This window comes from Leptinotarsa decemlineata, unplaced genomic scaffold, assembly GCF_025532065.1.
Source record: "Leptinotarsa decemlineata unplaced genomic scaffold, Ldec_3_MD MMD2_tig00026361_RagTag_RagTag, whole genome shotgun sequence".
NCBI lineage: Eukaryota > Metazoa > Arthropoda > Insecta > Coleoptera > Chrysomelidae > Leptinotarsa > Leptinotarsa decemlineata.
This window is the reverse complement of record NW_027412704.1, coordinates 5,458,632-5,485,159: the sequence shown is the minus strand read 5'-3', so window position 1 is coordinate 5,485,159 and position 26,528 is coordinate 5,458,632. Positions and strand designations below refer to the sequence as shown.

The following is a 26,528-nucleotide window of genomic DNA, read 5'->3' as shown; positions in this document are numbered from 1 at the left end:
AACTTGCCATTCAAAAGGCTGGCTTCGACGTTTTTCCTTAATTTTTTAACGACTAATGGTGTGCCGTTGTACAGCCGTGGTGGATTCAAATTACATGGCGATCCAAACTTCAGTTGTAAATTATGCGGTTGCATGCCTGACAAATCCATTGAGTTCAAAAACTATGTTGGATAACTCAACTATATGTATTTTTCAATGTCATATCACAAAACGATAAAAAAAATGGGCTGGAACACCAATTTGGCCAGTGGAAGATCTGTGAATACAGACAATTAAAATATTTTTAGTTATAATTTCGACTCTTATGGTCTCAAAATCTTTTTATCTGTAGAGAAATAAATGAGGAGCCATAAAAATGAAAATCTTTCTCAATTTGAAGCTTATACGAAATTCCTGAGAATTTAATGTGTTTCTGAGAATTCACAGTATAAATAAACCTTTGGAAAATGAGATATAATTGAAATAATCCATCAAGTTTTGAATAGAATTTTTATTGAAATCATGATACTTATTGTTCATCTGGAAATTATGGCATTAATAATGGAGGAACAACTAGTCTAGTTCCAAAATTAAACCTGTCTTATCCAGTTGAAAATCAAAAGAGGAACACTTTAAATGCCCTATAAACCCTATATTCAAAGGAATATTTCTGAAAAAAAAAGGAACGTTTCTTAAGCACATTCTCAATAACAATAACACAGTCAGAAAGATAAATTCATATTTATAAATAATCATCAAACATAAATAAAATATCAATTGATGAACAACAAAATAATAACGAAAAGTATCAGAATGTAAGGTAAAATAAAATACCTACATATCGACTAGGAATTTAAATTCGTGAAATAACATTATTTCTTTGGTTTCAATCAGTTTAAATTTTCTCTTTTACTTCAACACTTACTAACTAGAACAATGTATAACTGCTAACAACAAAACTGAATAAAAGCATAATTACTTATGCTTAATATTAAAACAGTAACGAACATTTCAGCCACTTTTATCAGGAGAAGCTGCTCGCGAACCTTTTTCACTGGTAGATTGCGATCTACTTCTTGATCTGCTTTTGGATAATGATTTAGATGGACTCCTTGACCTGGATTTTGACTTAGACAGGCTTCTAGACTTTGATTTAGACTTCGATCTACTTCTAGATCTAGACTTTGATCTACTTTTAGATCTAGATTTTGAGCTACGTCTAGATTTGGACTTTGATCTACTTCTAGACCTCGATTTGGACCTACTTCTGGATCCAGACTTAGATTTTGATCTATTTTTAGACACAGATATCGATTTGGATCCGCTCCTGGATCGAGATTTTGATTTATGTCTGTTTGCAGATCTAGACTTTGATCTACTTCTAGATACAGACTTTGAATTTGATCTACTCCTAGACTTGGACCTGTTTCTGAATTTCGACACACTCTCTACAGATCTGGATCTTGACTTTGATCTGAATTTAATCCTAGTTCTTGAATTGTTTCTAGACCTTGATTTAGAACCTTTTCTGGATGAGATAGACGTGTTCCTTGATCTAGATCTTAACTTAGATCTCTTAGGTGCATTCTTAGATTTTGATGTGTTGCTGGATTCAGATCCAGATCTACTTCTGGACTTGGAATGTGATTTGGATCTTGACCTGAAAGAAATCAGTTGAAAATGCTCAAGATGTGGGAATTAAAAACCTTACCTTGATCTACTTCCAGACTTTGATCTAGATCTGGACCGTGAGCCGCTCTTAGACCTTGATCTTGATCTGCTGTTTGATTTGGACCGACTTCTAGATCTGCTTGAGTCTGAACCTGATGATATTCTCCTCTTCTTCTTATGACGCTCTCTGTCACTATCATCACTAGCGATTTTTAGTTTATTATCATCGCTATCATCTTCGCTGGTAGATATTGTTGCCTTGGACACAATTCTGCTCTTTTGCTTCGCACTAAGACCGTCATCTTTGTTTTTAGGCTTGGCTTCTTTGACCTTCTTTTTACCTTTAGAAGATTCTTTCTTTTCACGTCCTGAAGGTTTCTTTTTGCGATCACCGCTTCTCTTTCTCTTTCGGCTCCTTTCATTATTTTCAGAACTCTCGCCACGTGGACGTTCTGGTTCGCTTCCGGAATCTGATAGATACTGGGGTTCCCTGCGCCCTTTAATTTTTTTCTTTTCCGGAGGAATCTCTAGGAAGAGAACCGCATTTCTAGTTTTCTCTTTGTACTCTTGACGTTTCTGTAGCATCTGTTCGTGGGACACGCGTTTCTCTTCTTCCACTTTTTTCTGAAAGCAGAGAAATATAACAAGAGAAAATAGAGTCGCTTAATGAAACTTAACTTTGCCCCTTGTTATATTTGGCGATAATTTCAAATCAAAAGTATTTATTGTTATCAAGATATGCAATTCCGAAACTGCCTATTTTGCAAAACATGTCTACAGCTAGTGTGACGTCACGAGATATATGCAATGAAAATGTGTTTACTCCAGGAATATTATATTATTAACGCAAACTCAAGTAATTTACTAATGCTGGATTTGCATGAATAAGACTATTTGATATTCAATGAAATGATTTACATAAATACGTATCATAATTATTATTAAATTGAAAAGGGGTTTGCTGTTCAGGCACTTTGTCCAAGGCTCCGACCTTGGTCACTCCTCGAAACATGAGGTGAGTATTCACTGGGTCCACAAATCGTGTATCCTGAGCATTCCCAATTTTCATTATTATACGCATTGAATTACATCATTTGTGCAAGTTTTCTCGCAAAGTAAATACTTGCAAATGTTTCTCGTCTGTCCAGCAGCAGGATATCGCTGAAAATCGGTTTCAAAGTAATATTCCTCGTCAGTGCAAGAGAGCAGTGCTGTCTGGTATTCCATTGACTGATTTTCAATGAGGTCCAGGCTACTAAACGTGCTAGAATTTGCTCTGCGAGGCACAAATATCTGATGGGTATAATCCAAAACACGTTGTGGTATTAGCCAGGGAAGTAGTTGTTTTCCGGCAGACCTTCGCCATATCCTTCTGTGTAGGATCGTTGAGGAAGGTGAATGTTTCGAATTCCAGTCATCAGATTTATTTTGATTCGTGTTATGAAGATACAGACAAAGATTGTCATCTTTGTGGCAGAAGCATGTTCTACCTATCTTGTGGCATAAAATTTCGTTGAAAATGTATTGCCACTGGCTACACATGTAAAAATCGGATGATCCGTTTGAAGATTCTTTGAAAATTTAATAAATGCTCCTCAAAAATTTGTCTAATACAAGCACATAACGCAAGAATGAACCTTCCTCATATGGAATCGACGCCCTTCAATACATTTTATTTGTTGTTGCCATATTTATAACCAAATAGAATATTGCCAGATGAAAAAATAAATGAGAATTACAGTTACTTACAAATTGAAATGTTTTTGATGTGATTACAGATATAATGAAGTAAAATACTGTATATAGATACAGAAAGATTTAAAATTCACAGAAACAAGTGAAAATTCCTTGGCTTCCATTTTCCCAGACTATTCCAGGTTTTCCAGATCGTTGGATACCCTTATATATATATTGCCTAATATATCATGTGGGAAAGATTACTTTTAATAATCTGGATCATAGTCTCGCAGAAAGTAAAACATTGAATGTGTTCAAATGGAAACTGAAAATATTTCATTTATGCTGGGATCATATTTGTTTGAACTGTTGGTTATGTTTATTAATTATTCAAGTTGATATTATACCCAATACCGACGATGCTTATTAGTTATGCTGAATACAGGATTTATATATCTGGTGACGTCACACAAAGCCACGCTCTGTAGCATCGGATTTTTCTAGAGAATTATTTTGGCCAACATTCTTCAAGTCTCATGCGTGAAAATGAGACTAACATGACTTTCAACGTATTTACCATGTGTTCCATTTGTCGCATTTTGAAAGCCGTACGTTCTTCATCCTGTTTCCTTCTAAGTACCCTCTCCTCTTCGTCTACTCTTCTGGCTCTAGCAACGTGATACTGGGCTTGAGAGAGTAGGTCTTTGCATTGCCTGGATTCCATGGTTGCTAGTGTAACGTCGTACCTCAGTTTGTCGCCAACTTCTGAAAGGTAACTAAAATACCTGCAAAAAATTATTCGTTGGTAATGTACAAAAGATTATCACACTCTATCAACAATAAATGAGAGACAAGCCCATTCGATTCATTCGTTTCAATGAGATTGAAAAGAAAATGAGTTTAGATTCATTTTTGGGGAAAAAATCTTTTTGGTTTTCTACTTCTCTATCTTCACGCAAAGAATGTGGGAACTTCCCAAAGAAAGGAAGAACGTAATTACCTTTAATAAAGGTAATTACGTCTGAAAGTAGTTGTTTTGAATGGGTTTTCTCCAGTTTGATTCTCAAGAAACTTTTGTGCATGATCTTCACATCTGTGTGTGTATAAAGATGGAAAAGCCTAAAACCAAAAAGCATGATCCGCCATCCAACTAGATTCATCCATCTGCAGCATCGATAAAACAAGCTACAACTATTTTTTCTTACTTCAATGAGAGTCCAAGCTCATGTACGGCCTGCAAGACCGTTTGAAGAGTCGACTTATCGTCTTTCAAAATGACAGTTGCGAGTCTCTGTAATACCAGGGCTATATTGAACAAAAGAATGGTGTCTTGAGGCGCAACTCTACGAGCTTTCAGCAGAACCATCTTAGCTTCCTTCAACTTGCCAGCTTTGAAGTAGGCTCTAGCTAGATATTGAAGCACTTCTACATTGTTATATTTGTAGAACTTTCTCAAGCAGTTCTCATACTGTAACAGAAGTTACCGTGATAGGCACTGCTACTAGCACACAAAGTAACTTTTATTTTGAATATATCGATGAAATAACTTTTAAATTGGTTTTGTTGTGTTTTTTAAGATACACTTGAAGGATTCAAGACCACAGTTTTATTGGACATAAACATAAAAATTCTGAATTATTTGTAACTGCAAGTGCTATAACAAATTCACAATTTGAAAAAACTAATGTAAGTGCTAAAATATATTTCAAAATATAAGAAAGTGTTCACATATAGAGCCCAGCTAGACTGAAATATATGCGTGTGGTTTGTTCTAAATTCTATCTCTAATAAAGCTATCTAAATTGTTTGGATAGAAACCTGTTGATGGTTAAACTAGAGAGATATGGTGTTAGAGGGAATGCTCTGAAATGGGCTAAATCTTATCTCACAGAACGAACTCAAAGAGTGTGCATTAAGAATCAAGGAAAAATGTATAAATCTGAAATATCATCATCAAATATCGGAATACCACAGGGTAGTATTATCGGTCCAATATTTTTCATAATTTTCATGAATGATTTATGTGCAACCAGTATTGAAGAAGATCAGTTCATTACAAATTATGCTGATGACACAAACCTTTTACGCGGGGGTGATAATTTTCCTGATCTTATGCAGAATGCAAGTAATCTATTTGGCGGTACCAAACATTGGTTTGAAAGTAATAAATTGATTCTTAATGAATCAAAAACTAATACGATCTTGTTTCGTCCAAGACAGCTACAGATAGAACGTCCATCAAGCATAAATATGAAAAATAGAAAGAGAGAGATAGCTCCTTGTACTAAATTCTTAGGTGTTTACATTAATGAATATTTGGGCTGGTCTGAGCAAATAACAAAATTATGCATGAAACTAAATTCAGTCGTGTTTGCCATGAGAACTCTCAATAGATTTCTAAATTTCAGTTCAATGTTTTGGCATGTTTTGGGGAAGCAGTTCTGATACGGAAAAAGTGTTTATCATTCAGAAGAGAACATTAAGAATAATCTTAAATATGCCATATAGGGAATCATGCAGAAGTATTTTCCGATCAAACAATATATTGACCATTTATGCAATTTATATTCATGAATGTTTAATGTTCTTTTTTAAAAATAAATCTCTGTTTATTATAAATTACATCCCTCACAAAAATCAAACTAGGACTAGAAATATCAACTACCCTGTTCACAGACTCACGGTAACTGAAAATAACCCACAAGCTACCTTTACCACGAATGGTGTTGTATCTTCCCAGAACATGAGGTTTTGGGCTGAACAAAATCCAAATTGCGTGGTAAATTGTAGAGACCAAATATCTCAGAAAGTTAATGTGTGGTGTGGTATCCTGAACGAAAATATCGGGCCATTTTTTTTCGATCAAAATTTAAACGGACGACTATTCGTTGATTTTCTCGAAAATGCATTTTCCAATGTATTGGAAGAACTACCTTTGGATGTGAGACACGGCATGATTTTTCAGTTAGATGGTTCACCAGTTCACAATAGTGGCATAACAAGGGTTTGGTTGAATAGGAATCTACCTATGAAATGGATAGGACCCAATAGCCCTCTCGTAGTATGGCCACCACGATCCCCAGATTTAACTCCACTGGATTTTTATTTATGGGAAAACTTGAAAAATAAAGTTTTTAAGGATAGGTCAAGAAATAAGGAAGATCTCCATGCAAAAATTATACAAGCGTGTAGAGAAATCACATCTAGAGAACTGAGAAGAAAAATGTGTTCGATTGGAGGGAAATTTCATAGAAGGCATGAATATATAAAATTGTCAACAGTTAAATCATTTGAAATTAATTATTTTGTTTTTTAATTGAAAATGTGATTTTAAAAGTAGTACTTTTAGAATAGTAGTAGTAGTAGAATTTTGAACTACATAACATTTTTCGCCACAAAATATCCTTGTTTTTTCTTTAAATAATGGGAAAATGAAAATATGAACTAACATTAACCATCCTAAAACCTCACTGATTACATGTTTCCGTTCCTCTTAAAAAATTACATTTTCTCTCTTATTGAGAAGGAATAACTTTCCTGACAACAAAATAAAAAATAAATTATTTATGTGAAAACAAAAGTCGAGTTTCTCTCAAACAATTTCGTTCATGTTTTGATATCAAAACAAAAAAAAATCTACTTCAATTATTACGGAAGATACCGGGGTGTTTCCATGAGAAGTGAAACAAATTCGGATTTTTCAGGACAGAAATTTTTTCAGGAAAAAGTGTAATTGTAGTAAGTTGGTAGTCCTGATCACGAATCTGAAGGAATTTTGAGCCTATTTTACCCCCTAATATTTTTAACCATAAAAATGGGGTGTTCCATCGCGAGTGGCTGTGAGTGTATATCACTTTGGCCAACCCCATTCAGGTGGTGGTAGGTGCATTTTGAGCATTTCCATCAGTCCTGAGAGTTTCATCTTTCCACCTCGAATATTACGGGAGATACGGGGGTGTTTCCATAGGAAGTGAGACACACTGTATAATGAAAATTATCATAATTATAATACCAGGATCAACCGAAATATCCATGTAGGAACCAAAAACAAGAGGTGTATTGAAAAATCTATTTATCGTGCAGGAATGTTGGCTTTCAATAATTTAGATCATGGTATCAAAGATTGTAATTTGATGAGTCAATTCAAAGTTTTGCTCCTCGATTCATGGTAATTCCCATCAAGACGCCCAGGAGTTTCTCCGTTATCTTTTAGAAGGATTACATGAAGAGGTTAATATAATTAATGAGAAACCTAAACCAATCTTAACGGAGATTGACGAAAAATTGAGCGACAGCGGAAATGCACAAGAGTCATGGCTCACATATTTGAGGATGCATAACTCTAAGATTGTAGATAATTTCGTTGGCCAATTGAAATCCACGATGAAATGCACACACTGTGGATACTCTTCAGTAACATTTGATCCTTTCTGGGATTTGTCTCTCTCCATACCACAAAGAACCGACCAATTGAGTTTGTGGCAATGCTTAGATTATTTTACAAGAGAAGAAACTTTGGATGGAATTGAAAAACCGACGTGTTCGAAATGCAAGGAAAGAAGAAAATGCATAAAGTCCCTATCAATCCACAAGTTTCCCTATATTTTAGTAATACATTTAAAAAGATTCTCTCCAACGGAAAGTAGAGGCAAATTGAATGATGTCATCGAATTTCCTCTAGAAGGATTGGATATGGACAATTTCACAGGAGAAAATGTGGCTACTTGTTATAATCTATATGCACTTTTAAATCACAGTGGGACTACTAACAGAGGACATTATACAGCATACTGCAGACACCCGTATACTAGCGCGTGGCACAAATACAACGATTCACACGTGTCACCAATTTCACCAAAGTCGCTTGTGAGTGGAGAAGCATACGTCCTCTTTTATGTAAAGGATGGAACAAAATCGCGCCTTTAAGATAACCGAGGGAAAGTTTCTTTGTGCAATTATTATTTATTTTTTGTTAATTTCTTACATAGTAGAACTTAATATTGTTATTTTTTAAAGGAAGGTTGAGTGATTTTGATTTTATTGTTATTTCTTGAGTTGAATACCTTCATTACTATTCCAAGGTTTTTGAAGTGTTGTGTTTGTTGCTTTGTATATGTATCAATACTTTTGAATTACCTTTATTGCCCACCTATATGTAGATATTTCATATGAGTGGTTGAAGTTTATTTGTGATTGTAACCAGTCATATAAATGTATATATTTGTAATTCATCGTTTGAATATTTTGACATTAACCTAATGATAGTTAGGATCAAACATATTGTATATTAGCTTATGCTAAATAAAGGAATCAATAATAATCAAAGAATTATGAATGAAAATAATTGTTTCAACTCACCATCTGAATAGCGCTGACAAACTGTTTCTGTTCGACATATACGTGAGCGATATTCAACCAAACGTCGCAAAAGTCCGCCGTTGCCTCCCTAACCTGAGCGAATATATCTCTTGCTTCGTTGATGGTTCCTTTGTGTGCCAAAACTGCTCCGATACCATTAGCTGCCCAAATGTTTTTGGGATCGATTTTCAAGACCTGCTTGAACATTGAGAGGGCCCTTTCCTGGTGGCGTTTCTCTCTCTCTTTATCTCTGGATGGCTGGTGGAGAGTTTGCAACCAAACATTACCGAGAGCTATCAGTGAGTATGAGTCTTGCGATGTCGCAGGATTCTACAATTATACATAAATACAAATACATAAGAAAACTTGGTCATATTTTAGCTTAATTGTTCTGATTCAAATTTTCATGTTATAGATATCTACATAGCCAAATGATCATACTGAATGGGGATATCCTATTTCGCTATGTCCTTGAAAAATAGAGAGGAACATGCTTAATAATATTCCATTCTTGTTTTCATGAAAACCAATTTGAAATTTTTACTTTTTCTGGTCTAAATCCTTTAAAAATACTAAAATGATTGGTCTCAAATTTATAGATAAGTCAAGTATAGTTATTTAATGTCTTAACCTAACTTTCAAGTCTTTTTGTGATTTGCAACTCTCTAAAATATTACATTGTTTTGAAAGTTTCGTCTGATTTTATGGGTCTACTCTGAACTGTGATATCTCAGTGTACTTTTGCCAACTTGACACAAGTTGATTAATTCCGTCTGCATAAAAATTGTGTAATTGGGATTCAATGAAGTTCACGAAGGAAGTTTTTGCCTAATCCTGATTGGTGAAGGTTCTGTTGACGAGAAATTAATAACTGCTTTAAAAGATGGTGGTAGGTTGGGCAGAGGTCTGGAAAGTATGGTGGATGAGGCAGAACTTCGACGCAGATCTTCGACCTCTTCTGTTGACCAATGCCGGCTGCTGCTGACGCAATTTTCAGTGTATTTGTCGATTTCCTCACAATAGGATTCTGCTGAAATGATTTGGCCGGGTCGTAGAAAGTTATAGTGATCACCATACAGTAACCATGGTCTTTCTTGGTGGTTGGGCCTGTGTTGCCGTAGAAGATCCGTTTTTCATCATACGTGAAGATCCGAGTATCGTTTTGGTTGCGCAAAAGCAAAGAACGGACCTCGAAACGCGACAATTTCTGTTGATTGTTCAAATCGTGGGGGCACCCATTTTTCGAGCTCTTAGACTACTCCAATACGATTTAAACTATCAAAAATCACATGGGAGCTGCCGCCCAGTTCTTCCGCCATCCCACGCACCATTTGTGATAGGTCAGTCTTCACCAGGGTTGTCAAATCCTCGTCCTAGATTACTGTAGATCGACCACTTCAGGGCTAAGATCACCAGAACGAAATTTTGCAAACCAACGTCAAACAGTGCGTTCATTAACACTATTATTGCAGCGCTTCGGTTCAATTTGAATTCATAGAGAAAAATTGGCCTAAAATCACATATAGTAATAAGCTGAAGAGGCAAAAACTGAAAATTTTGAAAAAAAAAATAACAGCATCAATGTATAGAATACAGGTGCAGTATTCCTTGATCTACAGAGGGCTTTTGAGACTGTGGATAGAAATAGATTAGTGCTAAAGATGGAAAGTATCAGTATTGGGGTAAAGCATTGAAATGGTTTGCAAATTATCTAGATAATAGAAAACACAAGTTGCTTCTGAATAACATACAATCCGACGAAATAGAAAATAAATTTGGGGTACCACAAGGTAGTATTCTCGGCCCTTTACTCTTCCTTATTTATATAGATGATACAGTAGGAGAAGCTGGAATGTGTGAAATCCACTTATTTGCAGATGATACTCATCAATTTTTCTTCCACAGACCATGAAATTTTGAAGGAAACTATAAACTCTACAATAAATTGTATTCATAAATGGTGTTGCAGTAATTTACTTAAAATAAATGAAAATAAAACAAAATGTATGTTCATTGCAAGAGAAAACCAGATTAAAACACTGCCAAGCCAGACTTTGGAAATCAAACTATGCGGGAACCCAATCGAACAAGTGAAAAAAATCAATTACTTGGGTATTATAGTTGACTATGGACTAACGTTTAAAGAACATGCAAACTATATATTAAAAACTATTTCTTTTAAAGTAATCTTTTTATTCAGATGTTCAAGATACCTTGATGCATGGACAAAAATGGTGATATACAATAGTATTATACTTCCCCATTTGAACTATTGCTCCACTTCTTTATACCTACTGGTAGGATGGTTAGCAATTAAAGATTATCTGACACTTATTTTCATTTTTAAAATCAAAACAGGACGGGCACCTAAATACTTAATTGATAAAATAAGTTACAATTTTGAACAGTACCAATACCCAACCAAATCAACAAATTGCTTTCACTTACCTCTAGTAAGGACAAAGATTTCTCAAAATTCTGTCTTTGTTAAAGGACTCAAAGCTTTCAATGATTTAACCCCAGAATTAAAGGATATAGATTCTATTGACCTTTTCAAAAAGTTATTAAAATGGGACTTGACGTAATGGGACTTGACGTTTATTTTATAAACACACAGTATCTATATTTGTTGTGAGACGTAAACTACTGGTTTAGAAACTTTTTATATATATTTTACTTTTTCTATATGACATTAATTTTATTTTTTATATTTTTTATGTATTCGCAAGATTTTATGCTAATATATTTGAGACGAGATGTAAATTAGTAATTAACAATTGTATGTATGAGTGTATATATGTATTTATATGTGTGTATATGTATGTATATATATACTTTATTGCTTTATGACAATCTACAAGTGACAAAAAATCAATTCTATTTTTAGATTTTATTGATTTCTTTTAAAATTGTTACTCACTGAACTGTATTATTAGTCTTTGACTAAATAAAGGATTTATATATATTTTATGTTCTATTCTATTTCGTTACTCAAAAACCAAATAATTAGAAAAAATATTTGAATAATAAATACAGTTCAAAAAACTAAAAAACACGCTTTTAAAGAACATGGAACTAAAAAGTAGAAAATATTTTTTTTAAAATAAGCTTAAAAACAATAACGAAAGAAAAATACTAGTATTATTGTGAAAAAAGCGACGGGCGCTTGATATACAAAAAATATTGCACAAAGCGCCCACGCTTTTTTCACAATAATATTAATATTTTTTGTTCGTTATTGTTTTAAGCTTATTTTAAAAAAATATATTTTTAACTTTTTAGTTCGATGTTCTTCAAAAGCGTGTTTTTTAGTTTTCTAAACTAGATTTATTTTTCATTTTTTAGTTTCGTATGATATAAAAGCGTATTTATCAGTTTTTTTAAACTATATGAATTTTATCTAAACTTTGGGATCAATCAGCCGTATATTGTTTAGAAAAATGACCATTGATATTTTCCGATTCCGGGGAGGGAGCCTGAAAATCAGCTACCAAGCCCAAGGAAGGCGGCAGGCGCGCGTGTTAATAAAAAAAATACTTTTTTCAAATGTAAAATGACTTCAAATTATATAAAGGTTATGATGGCAGCGCCATCTGCCAGCGAATAGATGAAGCAATAATGTCCATAATTCTGTCAAATACAGATTCCGAGCATTCAAACGGGAAAGAAGAGTTACAAACATACATACAGGTGAAGCTAATAAAAGCATGTTAAAAAAGCTGATATTTCTATCTGGATCAGACAACAATATATCAGACAACACAAGAAAATAAGCTATTTGGCAGTGACAGCGAACACGATAATTAACGATAGTTCATTGGCAAGCAGTTGAGAACAAAATAGGTGAAATTTTATTCAACTCGTACACTGCAATAAAGTAATCTTCAGCTTCTTTCACAGTGTAAAGTCAATGAAATAATATATACGGTTTCATTACCTTTAGTATTCGTTCATATTTTTTCTGTCCTGGACCCCACTCTGCTTTAGCTAAATGAAGGTTTCCCAGCAACGACCACGCATCAGGATGTTCGGTATTGACCTTAAGGGCTTCTTTGAACATATCGGAAGCTTCATAGATATGCCCTTTGTCCCTCGCCATACATCCCAATCTCAAATAGCAATCCACGTAATTGGGGTGTTCTTTGAGAATATCCTTGTACAACTTTTCAGATTTATCGAATAAGCAGAGTGCTTCGTTCAGTCTAGCCAGGTTGTAGGTTATGGTGACAGAAATGGAATTGTAGTACTGAGCATCGTGCTCGGCTTCCAAAGTGGCCCGCCCAAGGGCCTCTTCTAAATTCTTCTTGGCATCCTCTAGATTACCCAACCTTGAAACAATTTCAATTTTGAGAGGAGATAGTGAAATCTAAATAAGTCTGTGTTGATAAAACACACAGATTGCGGGATCTACCTTCTGAGACTTGCCTATGACTCAATTACTTTTATCCTGAAGAAAAAGTAAATGGGAATGGAGTTCCACAAGGTTCCATTTTGGTACCGTTACTGTTATATCACTAACTGTTAGTTGGTACCTGTCAAAATTGTCATTTTTTTTCGAAAAAAATTCAAAAACTTTATTGCTTCACAGAAATTAGAAAGTCATTTGAAAAAGTTGTTCCGTTTGCAATTTTATGGCTATACCAAATGTATCAATCTAGGACAATACACTAAAAAACCGATGTCTTCAATTCGTATTTACTTCTTCGTTAGCAACATGTTATGCATATTAGTTTTTTGTCAATATTCATTATTTGGAACTTAATTTGGAAGTAAATTTAAATGCCGGTATGAAAATTCGAGCACAAGTGTTGTAGAGTCCTAAACAGTTGCATGGTTTTTTGGAAAACTCAAAACAATACAAATAAAATCATCAGACGTATACTTTGAGTACTTCTTTTGTAATGTTTTTGAGACGAAAATCGCCTAACACTCAAATATATTACTCGTTATTCAAGAAGAGTCAATACTATTCGGTACTAGAAATTTTTATCGCATATCCCTGACTAATAGCCATTTGAATCAAATATAAAAACCCACTGCGATGAAACACAGCCTTTTGTGATTTATTCACACTATTAGATCATTCAAATAAATAGTTTCGCTATAACAAACAAAATACCATATTTGATATAGTGTCAAATTGTCATTGTCAAACCTGGATTTTTTATGCAAGACCTGTGTCTGGCCTTCAAAGCCAGAAGGTGCGTTTTTAGCCGCAGTACCTAAGTGCAATGACTTTTCCTCAAGGATACAATCTTATGAGAACTGGTAGGCGTCTCAGTGAGCTAAATGATTCTGCCTTGCGACAGAATTTGTCTACACAGTTGTGCTCTTGGGGTGGTGACGCAACCTCATGTCTCCTGTTGTCAGGAGTCTGGTAGCCTCAAGAGTTCCTCGTCTCTATGACAACAGTAATTGGAAACAAATGGGAAAGGTAGTTTGATTTTTATTTATTTATACAAAATATCGCTGCTGCATCAATAATTTCTCCTCATAGAACAATAATAAACTTGTTCTAACGAACAGTTGGTTTTACAACTTTTTTTGATGGTTGTCGTCCACTCATCCAAACGGGTCCAATTTATTCCAGAGCTGGCTGCATATATTTCCAATATAATCAAATAAGCCAATTGGAAATCAGTAATATCCTTTTTCTTTTTCATATACAGAGAAACCGTAGTGGAACGCCAAAAATAGAAGTTACAAAGAAAACTACTTTTACTGTATTTCAACAAACAAAATACATAAGCTTACTTCCACTGAAAAAAAAAACTCAGAATTAAAACAGTGAGGCGTTCTCGAAGTTACCTGTTCGACTCTTAAACAGAGATACTTGTCTGTCTTTGCATCAAATCTCGTCATCTAATTATATCTTCGTTTTGCGCGCTGAAAGATAAAGTGAGTGAAAGTGGGCGTTATCCTTCAATTCGGGATATTTGCCTTCCTAATAAACTAATTTTGCATGAAATCAAATAAAATATTGGGTTTTTTATTATGAATAACCAAATTTTAGTTTTTTGAACTTTCATTCAAATCGACATAACACACCACTCCGTTTTTATACGGGCAGGCGCCCGCTGCGTGTGGTGGGAAGGCGACCGCTGCGTGTGGTGGAAAGACGCCCGCCGCGTGTGGTGGGAAGACGCCCGTCGCGTGTGGTGGGCAGGCACCCACTGCGTGTGGTGGGAAAGCGCTCGCTGCGTGTGGTGGGAAGGCGCTCGCTGCGTGTGGTGGGAAGGCGCTCGCTGCGTGTGGTGGGAAGGCGCTCGCTGCGTGTGGTGGGAAGGCGCTCGCTGCGTGTGGTGGGAAGGCGCTCGCTGCGTGTGGTGGGCAGACGCCCGATGCGTGCGGTGCGGAGGCGCCCGCTGCTTGCGGCGTGGAGGAACCCGCTGCGCGCGGTGTGCATGAGTCCGCTGCGTGCGATGTAGAGGAGCCCACTGCATGCGGTATGGAGGCGCCCGCTACATGCGGTAGAGAGGTGTCCGCTGCATGCGGTGGGTAGGCGCCCTCTGCGCGCGAGCGTACCAGGTGGGGCTAAATGTGTCGCGAGAGGCTTCTGGCACCCCCTGACGCCTGTGTGCACCGCGCACCCCTTGCTCTATAGGTAAAAACGAACCTGTTCGCTGAAGTAATGAGTGATATGGGTTTTGAACCCACGAGTAACTGAATGACTGAATAAATAAATACAAAGATAACTCAAAGAAAACCATCAAGAGATATATTGACAATAAGAATGAAATTATACCCTGCTAAGCAATGAAGGATTACCTGTAATGAAGAGCCCCGACGTTGTTCAAGATTTCCGTGGGGATTTCAGCCTGTACGTCCTTCTTCAAAATCTGAATGGCAGTACCGTAAGCACTCAGAGATCCATGTAAGTCGGACTGTTCCAAAATTTGGGCTAGTTCTATCCAAGCTTCAATATCGTCAGGAAATTGTTCGGTCACCTTCTTCAGGTGATTTTTGGCTATATCGCGCTTTGATTGAGACGAGGAGTTGGCATAAAGAGAACCCAATATTTTCATCGTCTCATAGTTTCCAGGCTGTACTTTCAGTACTTTCTCGAAACATTGAGCTGCCTAAAAAATTCGCCACCGAAATGAATGAGATCTGATGAGTACGTTTTAACAATGAAAGATCTACTCACATTTTCTGTATCACCCCTATAAATGTACATTTGCCCCAATCCAAAGTGTGGTAAAACAAATGCTGCAGGGGCGAACTGAGTTGCTTGATAATAGTACTGGAAGGCCTGATCAAAATCGCCTTGAACGTGAAAAGCCCTCGCCAACTGATAACAACTTTCTGCACGCATTGCCTCATTTTCGGTATTATGAAATGCATGTAGAGCCAGATGCTGCACTTTGTTATAATCCTAGGAATATTTGATTTTTTCAATAAGTTTACATGCTTGAAAATTTTATATTCAAATTGTCAATAAGAGTGACTCTTTGGACAATAAAGTACATTCCTTGTTATCATTAATTTTTATTAAAATATATGCTGGCATTAGGATGAAATAAAAGATTTCTAAAGGATTTGAAATCGGCTTATACTTTTCTTTTTCACTACAGCTGCATTCATTAGTCGTTAATTTAGTTTTTTTATCTTTCAGTAGAGAATGACAGCATTATAAATACCCAAATATTTATTCTACCCAACTCTGTTAATAATAATGAAAATAAGAAATAGTAAATGCTTTTATTGAAAGGTTACTCCGTACAAGAGATACTAACCTAACCTAACCTAATAAATGGCAGATTTCAACATTTGCACATAATAAACCTAGGCAGAAATTGCTCTTCCATCCAATCACGATTAATGTATACTCAATTTTAACACACAGTTTGATATCGTTCATATTTTTTTGTTTGAAGATCATTTAAATTGTATTTACTTAATTGTTTGTTGAATTGAGATCATTTAAATTTAGTTTTTGCAAAATAAAATAATGAAAAGTAATCTGCAGAAGAAAAGTGATCACCTATAGGTTTAATATTGTCAACAAAGAGAAAACTGAACCTTGTGGAACACCTGAAATGGAAAGTGCTTCACCAGTTTTACCATTATTGGCAGTCATTTTGAAATAATGATTTTATAGTATACTGTATATGCTTCTCTTTTTTATTTCCAAAAATATAACACTATAATGACTTATATGTAAACATGTATATGAATTATTCATTAGATTGTTACTGCTGATTATTTGAATTTTGTTGGAAAACTTGTGGGCTGAGAAGTGATATATTGGGAAGTTCATTGTCCAGATACGACATCTACCGGACATATTTGAAACTAAGCCAGATGGTAAAACAAAGTTCTGTCAGCTGTTTTGTGCTTCCCGTGAGCTAAATCAATTTATTTAAACTATTCATCAGTTTCTCATGTCTATAATAAACACACTAAAATACATTTCTCTCTCATAAGTATACAGTTGGTCCCCATGATTATTCTTGTACTTTCTCATGGTTTCTGGTCAATATCTTTATCTTTCTATTCTCTCGTTATTGTCTTCTAAGGTCCTTAAAAATTGTAGAAATCAAACTATACAGAATATTCAACATCTTCTGAAGAAAATTAACCTCTCAACGCTAATGTGAATCAAGATTGATTTCTATCAGATATAAATCCCATATTTAAACTTAATACCTAAAAAACAAATCACTAAAGTTATTCTTCGAATTCATGTTCGTGTTGAGAAATCTTCAAGGTTTGAATTATCTTCAACAATCCGTCTCAACCTGAATTATGACAAAAGAATTTTTTTGTCAAGATTAGGCTGGCAGTTTTTTATCAAATACCTATAAATATCATTTGTTACCTTGACGTACCTTTTTGAAGAAAAAATGATTGGCCAAATGATTCAGAACCATAGGATTGGAAGAGTCAATGGTATACGCTTTGGATAACATTTGAACACCTGTTCTAATTGAATCCGGCTGTTGTAAATTCAGTTTCAAAATTGCTATGCCCACCAGAGCTCCAACGCATTTTGGATCAAGTTGCAGAGCCCTTTCGAATGCAAGTCTGGCCTTTTCCTGGTTGCCAAGCTTCATAAAACAATGACCCATACCTAAAATTGAATTTCTCAAGTAGGGAATACAAGGACAGTCCACTGAAAAACTTCAAAAAGAGGTTGAAAAGCTTGTTTCACGCACAACAATGATATTATAGCGCAATGTATATATTTCTATTTGGGATATCCCCACATAATGTTGTCTCACGCGAATTATTTGATCTGTATACTTGTTTAGTTACTTTTATTATCAGTATTATTTCACTTTTGTCTTTATTTCAGTATTCTTTGATTGATTGATTTATTTATTTAAGTAGGACAATCTTAATTTACAAAAAATAAAATAGTTATACCTATTTTACAATAATATGTAATTGGGATATTTTTTTCAGATCAAAGCAGTATAGTAATGTAGGGCAATATTCTAAACGAGGTTGAATGATAGTCTCATACACAGTTATTCTGGAATTCAGACTTCAGTTTTGGGACCCTCTAGAAAAGAAATACAGTTTTTTCAGGATTTTTTTTATATATTCAAAGTGGCTACTAAATAATAAATGATTATCCAACATAAATCCCAGACATTTAAATTCCTTTACAATTTCAATTTTTTCATTGTTTATTTCTATGTTAATGTTACTACTATTTATTTGTTTAAATTTATAAAGTGTAGTATTTATCATTGCCTTACTTTTACTTACATTCAACTTCAATTTATTCATTTTCAAATATTTATCCATATTTTTCAGCACATCATTCATTTTGATCACTGCTCTATCGATATTCCCATCACTTACTGATATCAGAGTATCATCTGCGAATATATGAATGTAGTCACATTCAACTTATTTTTCCATATCATTAATATACATTAAAAACAATAGAGGGCCCAAAATACTACCCTAAGGAACTCCATGATTTTCTGTAATGGCTGACGACATTACATCACAAATTTTTGTTGTCTGTTTTCTATTTGTAAGGTATCCTCTAATCCAATTGAATACTTTATCCTCTATACCATATTCATTTAGTTTTTTTAATAATATCTCTATATTTACTGTTTCAAAAGCCCGTTTTAGATCCAGTGATACTGCTACAGTGTACAGATGATTACTAATTTTTTCCTTCCATTTAGTGACAGTGAGTTGTATAGCTGATTCACATGAGTGCTTTGATCTAAAGCCAGACTGAATAATGAATAGCAAATTATTTGAGCTAATAACTGATGATTAACTACTGACTCTAATATCTTTTCTTCAAATGGCAAAGAATTGATTGGTCTAAACTCACCACTAGTATTTGCAACTTTTTCGATAGATGTAACAGTGCTTGTTTTTAATTCCTCAGGAAATGTGCCATTTTCCAATGGTACATTCATGAAGTGGCACCACACATGCTCAATAACATCAAAGCTATTTTTCACAACTTTACTGTTTAGTTCATAAATTTGACTTCCTTTATTTTCTAGATTTTTCATAATTATACCCAACTCATGTATAGATTTATGATGCACTGTTTGGAACCTTTGGTGTAGTAATGAATATTACTGGAGTTTTTTTTCCCAACACCAAATCGTTATTTTTAACACCTCGACACATGTTTCAATCACCAAGTGATCATCTTCAAGAGAAAGATTAAACTAGAAACTAACGCGAAGCTAACGCTATTTATGCTATACAGGTAAACCCTACAGGTGTACCACCCAGGTGCCTATCTAAAATTGCAAAAAATAAATTTAGATAGGCAATATTGTGAAATTAATTTTATATAGCTGAAAATTGTTTTCAATACAGTTGAACATATATTGTAAAATGATAGATAAGGCAAAATTGTAAAATTAATTTAGGGTGGTATACCTGTATGGGTGGTACACCTGTAGGGTTTACCTGTATAGCATAAATAGCGTTAGCTTCGCGTTAGTTTAATCTTCATCTTGAAGATGATCACTTGGTGATCGAAACACGTGTCGAAGTGTTAAAAATAACGATTTGGTGTTGGGAAAAAACTCCAGTAATATTTATGTATAAATACTAATTTGAAATTACTGAATTTTTTTCCCTCCACTGTATATTACAAGAAAACTCAACATCTTCAATACTAGACACCATATCATCAATACTATTGACAAAAGACTCATTAAAATGCTCAGAAATCTCTCTTTTATCTCTTACACAAAAAATCTGACAATTTTTTTTCGAATTGCACACCATTGCAGAAATCATTATAAATTTGTTTAGGGTTTATTATTTTTTTAGCATTTTTTAGGATTATGCATATTTCTGTCTATTTGGTTATAATAATAACAACAATTTTTTTCTTTTATCAAATTAACAACAGCGTTACGTTTTTGTTTATAACTATTCCAGTTGGTTGTATTAGAGATACTTTTGCAGATTGATCTGATGTTTGCGTGGAGTATTTGTCTTTGATGCATTCTACTCCAGAGGTTCCAATTCTATCTTTTAATTATACTGTAAGACCCGAAGACTGAGGATATAATGTAGAAAAATTCTATGATCATATTCTTGTAGAGCAATTAATGATCCAATGGCAAGGTTTAAACAGATTTTTAATATGACTGCAAATGAAACAGATACAGCAAAATATTAAACAAAAATATATACCCTTCGTTTAAGAAGGTACTTATTTACCTAATCGAACAGCTGCAGGACAGTTAGGATTCATTCTCAGCGCTTTCTTGTAAAAAGCCAAAGCTCCCCTGTAATCTTTTTTATTATAGGCAATACACGCTTTTCCCAACAGTGATGGTATGTTATTTGGCGACTGATTCAGTACAAAATTAAACTGGGCGTCTGCCTGCTCCATTTTATCTCCTTCCAGAAGACAAAAGTAAGCACGTCCCAGCAAGTGATTCTGAAAAGTTCAAAAGTAATTATGATTTCAGTCATCAATCAGTCAAAGCATACTTCATTGTCTGAAAGTAACATCTCATTGACAAAGCCATCTACAAATCTAAAAAATAATTAATGAATTCGCAATACAGGAGAAGAATTTTAGGCTTTTTGAGTGATGGATACAAGATGGATATGTTGGTGAACAACATACCTAAAAAAATATGCCCAAACTATGTAAACACAAATAACTTTTCTAATATCCTAATATATTCACCACACTAAAAATCCAATGAAAATAGTCAAACTATTTCAGAAGAAGGGCTTAACTTTTTAATTGATTTTTTTGTTTCAACAATTGGATTAGTTGGTGAGATTCATTGGATGTATAAAGTGTTTTGTGTGTTGTATCTTCAGAAATATATTTTCAATCAATAAGAAACTGGCAACTGAAGATGAACCAGATATATCTGTAGTACAGAAATTGATTTTGAACTGATCCATACTGGCCAAAAATGGCCATTCAGTGAAACTACTCAAGTGACTTGTAGCGTCAGATGAACCTTTTTTGGGACGAAGTTGAATTGTTGTGAGACGTACTGCTTTGAAAGGGTCCACAAGAAACTCACCTGATCATACATTATGATTTTGTCTGCTGTGGTATAGAGAAGTGTGGCTTTGGTGAATAGTTCCCTCTTTTTATCCTTGTTTTTTTCCCTATTTGCTTCCTGCACATAATATGCAGCAAGCATATCCAGGGCTCGCATTTGATCTTTCTCATAGTCCCTGTAGTCTTTGTTTGCATCTACCCGCGAGGCTTCCAGTATTTTGATGAAATCTTCAATCTTTTCCTGCTTATAGTACTCCAACTATAAAAAAAAATAATACAACAAAATTCATTTGCATTTATGACAAGTTTTGAAAATCTATAATTAAGATACATTTTTGTGGTCAGTTTTTAATTTATCTAAAAATGGCAATGTAGAATTTTATATAGGTGTAGAAAGTTCATCCCAATAAGTTACTGCCTCAATAAATCTTTTCAGGTAAAAAAAAACAGAAAATTGTAATTGAGATACCTTTTGAACTTGCGAAAAAATTATATAGTTGAACTTCAAGTCATTAAAGGGGCCAAAATGAACATCTAGATTACATCAGAAATAAACAATTAATAGAATCAAAAATGAATTGGTGTGTAACGAATAACTGTGGCATACTTCAGGGATCAGTCCTGGGACCTCTTTTATATATGCTTATGGAACTGTCATGTTCTTCTGTACAATGGATCAAACTGACAACCATTGGAAAATGAATGTTAGGAACCTTTTATAAGCAGAAACTTGGTAAACAGATGGAACTGGCCTCTTTCCACAAACTGAAGTACACCCTACTTGAGTAAGAACAATGTTAAAACAGTATATAAAGTAAAAAATGACCGTATTAATAAACTCATATTCAACTTATAATTTTATGAGTATAACTCAAGTACACCAGCTGTAGAAGTTTTTAATGAATTGCCATTGAGTGTGCTTGAATTTCCAAACTATTGTTCATTTTTGAAAAGTTTAGAAGGGCTTATAAGGTCTGAACAATTGTAACTCATATACTACTCTGATTTTTTCTTTCAACATAAGTTTTATTGTATTTTATTTGTTGCACATTTGTATTTGTTGTATATTTGTTTCATCTACGGAGTCTTAGGACCAGTACTACTACTGATAAGGGCCAATAAACATCATATGGTGTTATGGTATTGTGGGTTGAACAATGAAACAAATTAGAGAAAGAAAACTGCAAGATATACTTTATTTTTTATTTCTGAGGATGATTTCTTATGAATTTTGAGTTTATTCTTGAGGTTGAGATTTTAGATTTGGTAAATTACTTTATGCAAAAACTTCTTAGGATCAGTTGCTAGGAAATCTGCACGCTTGCATGTCCTCAAATTCCATTAACTGGCAACTCGGTTAACGAAATTTTGGAAAACGGTATTTGTTGATATACAGAAATATCAACTACTGATGGAATGAAAAGAATTTTGACATTTTTCTGACATAATGCGCAGTTCCAAACTGCCTATCAATGATATTGACGCCACCAAAATATATTGATACACTGACAATAAAGATTGAATTCATCGCTTTTGTTGCCATAAATATATACTCCTTACAAATCAAATTTATTGATCACAATAATATTGACCCTGTAAGACAGGCAGGTTTACTTAATAGATGTGTTGCATAAACCATTGTTACTGATAAACAACAGTAAGTGTACCCAGTAATTTATCAGACAAATTAGAAGTTTGTTGATTCTAAAGGGTCAAGTCGAAGTATAAAACTTGTGAAAGGTTGATGACTCACAGCAAGATTAACCCATATTGATAATTGGGTGTTTTCTTGGCGTAAAATCCCAAGAACTTCATCTCCATCAGGCAATTGATCTGCATACAGTTCGATTACCTAAAAACAAGTCAAATAAATCAATAATCAACCATAAGCTTTAATGCTGACTTCATCCGTATCACGAAGGGGAATTTCAATAGAAGCAGCCATTGATGCATATGCTTTACATTACATATCAGAATTAAAACACCCTCAATTCATACATTCACAATTTTCGAAAAAATACTTTGACATTTGACCATTTTGTAAAAGTCAGATATCTTGTTTATCAAAATTTAGTTGGATTAGTACATAAATAAAATGTCAGATGGCAACCCTATTCTATGCTTCAGTCATTGTCTCAGAACTCACGAGTTCTATTCTATGCCATTTGTCATTTTGAACTCTTTTGTCATAACAAGCAAATGTAATTTATTAGTTTGTACTTTTTGTAGTGGAAGATTATCTTTTAAATAAAAACAAAAAAAGTGATGTTTTAAAATGGTAGAACCTATATTCGATTACCAATTTCGCTTAATATTAATAGGTGACAGTACTGTGGGAAAAAGTTCTCTGTTGAAATATTTCACGGATGGAAAATTTGCTGAGGTATGCAAGAAAACAATTCTATTTTTACCGTCAATTTCAAAAATTGTTTAGCTTTCAGATCCTACCGTAGGAGTGGACTTTTTCGCAAGGCTTATTGAAGTGAAAGATGGTACTAGAATCAAACTTCAACTATGGGATACGGCAGGACAAGAGAGATTTCGGTCCATTACAAAGTCATATTATAGAAACTCGGTCGGTGCTCTCCTGGTATATGATATTTGTAACAGGGCAAGTTTCGAACACATACCAGTGTGGATGTCGGAGGCCAGAAGACACATTGAGCCCCATCGTCCAGTTTTTGCCCTTGTGGGCTGCAAAGTAGACCTTGTCAACAATGGAGGTCAACGAGAAGTGTCGAAAGAGGAAGCGAAAGCGTTTGCGGATCAGCATGGTCTGTTTCACATGGAAACATCCGCTAAGACTGGCATGAACGTGGAGGAATCTTTCAAATGTGTCACCCAAGAAGTATTTAATAGAATTCAAACAGGTGAATATAAAGTAGAAGATGGTTGGGATGGTATTAAAACAGGTTTTGCCAGACCTAATGGTCTAGATTATAATTTAGTTGAAGCCGAGGCAGCAAAGTCATCCTGCTGTTAGGTTGGCATGGAAATGGTGATTTTTATCAAGTGATTCTATAAATTATGTAAATATATGTTTAAGGTATTCAGATTGGTGATAGTGTATAGCGAAGTAGACTTGCTATGAAATACTGAGTCTAAAAACTATTTTTAGAAACTGTTCAATCTACAGTAGGAAGGACTAAATGTCGTTTGAAAAATATTTTATTTCTATGAATTCTCAACAAATACCAACTTGGAGCATATTAGCTTTAAATTATGAACATCTGCAGGATACCCATTTGGCAAATAATGTATAAACAATGGACATCCAAATGTATATAAATGTCCAGAAAATACTAACCTGTATGTCTATGAGGTATCCATCAGGGACATCCATATATCATCCTTCAAGGACATTCTTGAAATACCATTTTTTTTGTTGGGAGTCTGAAGAAGTAGAAAACAAAAAGTGCAAGGAATTATCTTAGCAAGACAAGCAAAAAGATCTAAATGTCATTGCTGTTCATCTTTATTTTGAAAATTAAATAACGTTCAACTTCATATAAGCAGCTCTTCAGATGAACTATTCATTTTTTTTGTTTATTTAATGTCTTATGGATGTCCACTACAGGTCTACCGAGGGATATCTTATAGAGAATAATTTTATGTCAAGGATATTTTGACCTGAATTGGATATACATACGTAGGATTTTTTGTGTTGTGTGGAAATCCTGATGTGATTCACTGTCAGAAGAGAAATGAAAAAGTTTTTGGGTAGTATCGACTTTTGGCCTCTGCTGTAGATTTAAGTATATATTGATCAAATGGTTCACTTACAATGAGATTTATGGAACATATATTGAATTAGAGTATATATCAAACAGAACCTATATGGGAATCTTAGAATAGATTACATATACGCTATGCCTATTTATTTTTTTATTTTTGAACGAATTACTGAAAATGGAGAGTTATTTGCACTTTCATTTCTGCCTCATTTGGAAGTTGAAGTTTTCTACTATAAACATTTTGAAATAGTCAAATAATTCATAAATCATGAATGATTGTGGGCTTAATAATAATTGTTTGTCATTTGTTGTTTATTGAAATCAATGTTCAAAGGTTGTAAATTATCTCAACAAAAAAGTTATCAATTATGTATTTATTCAATTTCTGATAGAGGTACAAGACTGGTTGTACTTTGCTGTTGACCAAGGCCAGAGAATGCTAATATTGATTAGGAGATATGAATTCTAATTGGTTTTTTCTGTTCAGTATTCGAATGTCAATGGAGAGCATTGAATTTATTAATTTTAAAATTATTTATATGATAACTTGTGATAAGTGCAACTGAAATAGTTCAGTATTTTGAAACAACTCTTTGAGCTTTTGTTTCTTCAGTTTTGCCAATAGAATTAATCCAACAGAAAAAATTCAATAAATCTCCATCATAACTTGGTGTGATCACACAAAGTTTTTCATAATTTTTTCCGGTAATTTTCATTCTTTTATTATTTCACCTGTGTTTGGTTGTTACTTGAAATTTTTAACACATATTTCTCTACAATTTCAGTACAAAAATCAATATGTTGAAATAATGATCTGTATCAGTCTTTTTCTTGTTTGATTATTTATAGATAGATTGATTTTTTTAATCACGATATTCAGTACATTTATGACAAGTCAAAACAGTTGGTACAAATGATTGTAAAGACCAATTAGTAGTAAAAAATAAAACTCTGGGTATTCACTGATATTTGGATTTTAAAAATTAGTAATTGTCAACTTGAATTGACATAAACACTTAACTTTTTACATGTTATGTACTTATTAGTATGAATTTGTATTCAGAATTTTTGGCATATTTACAAACTTGTGTGCCAACTTTGAAAAACTTGACTATGCCAAATAAAAATGGTTCAAATAAATTCATTGGTACTACAATTTTTGATACCTTCATGCAGCTATTCAAACTTCTTTAACATATTTTAAAATTAACTAGTATAAACAATTGAAATACTTCAACTTTTGATGTTTTTTATATTTTTTTTCAATATCTTCATTGTATTATCAAAAGTTCAACAGTAGAAATTGTCAATGGTTGATTATCTATAATCGACAGCTCAAATTGATCAGTCGATTATAGATAATTGACAGTCCAAACTCATGATTGGAGCTGAATAATCGAGAGCTTGAAAAATACTCAGTATCCCTTCAGCACCTTTTTTTTCTATCAATTTTAATCGATGATGATTTCTATTGGAGCTCAACAAATTATATTAATTTTAGTAATGTATGAGTACCTACTTGATCTAGTCCAAAAACATTCACATAATTTTAAGAGAAATTTGACATGTTATTATGTACAATAATGTACTGATTTGCACTTATTGAATAATAAAAAAAAATAAAATTTTAA

At 33.9% G+C, this 26,528-nt stretch overlaps 2 protein-coding genes across 2 annotated transcripts; one reads left to right on the top strand and one right to left on the bottom strand.

The window, feature by feature from the left end:
* Nucleotides 1–470: 470 nt before the first annotated feature.
* Nucleotides 471–23,234, bottom strand: Ctr9 (RNA polymerase-associated protein Ctr9). Its single transcript, XM_023156016.2, has 13 exons — nucleotides 23,067–23,234; nucleotides 22,917–23,015; nucleotides 21,183–21,422; nucleotides 20,353–20,575; nucleotides 17,517–17,758; nucleotides 15,833–16,060; nucleotides 15,454–15,764; nucleotides 12,623–13,013; nucleotides 8,686–9,015; nucleotides 4,533–4,795; nucleotides 3,905–4,112; nucleotides 1,691–2,274; nucleotides 471–1,639 (listed from the first exon to the last, which is right to left on the bottom strand). Exons 1-13 carry the CDS (start codon nucleotides 23,106–23,108, stop codon nucleotides 991–993), a joined length of 3,810 nt encoding a protein of 1,269 aa, XP_023011784.2. The 5' UTR covers nucleotides 23,109–23,234; the 3' UTR covers nucleotides 471–990.
* A 95-nt stretch (nucleotides 23,235–23,329) lies between these two features.
* On the top strand, nucleotides 23,330–26,528 carry Rab39 (RAS oncogene family member Rab39). Its single transcript, XM_023156019.2, has 2 exons — nucleotides 23,330–23,546; nucleotides 23,598–26,528. Exons 1-2 carry the CDS (start codon nucleotides 23,439–23,441, stop codon nucleotides 24,144–24,146), a joined length of 657 nt encoding a protein of 218 aa, XP_023011787.1. The 5' UTR covers nucleotides 23,330–23,438; the 3' UTR covers nucleotides 24,147–26,528.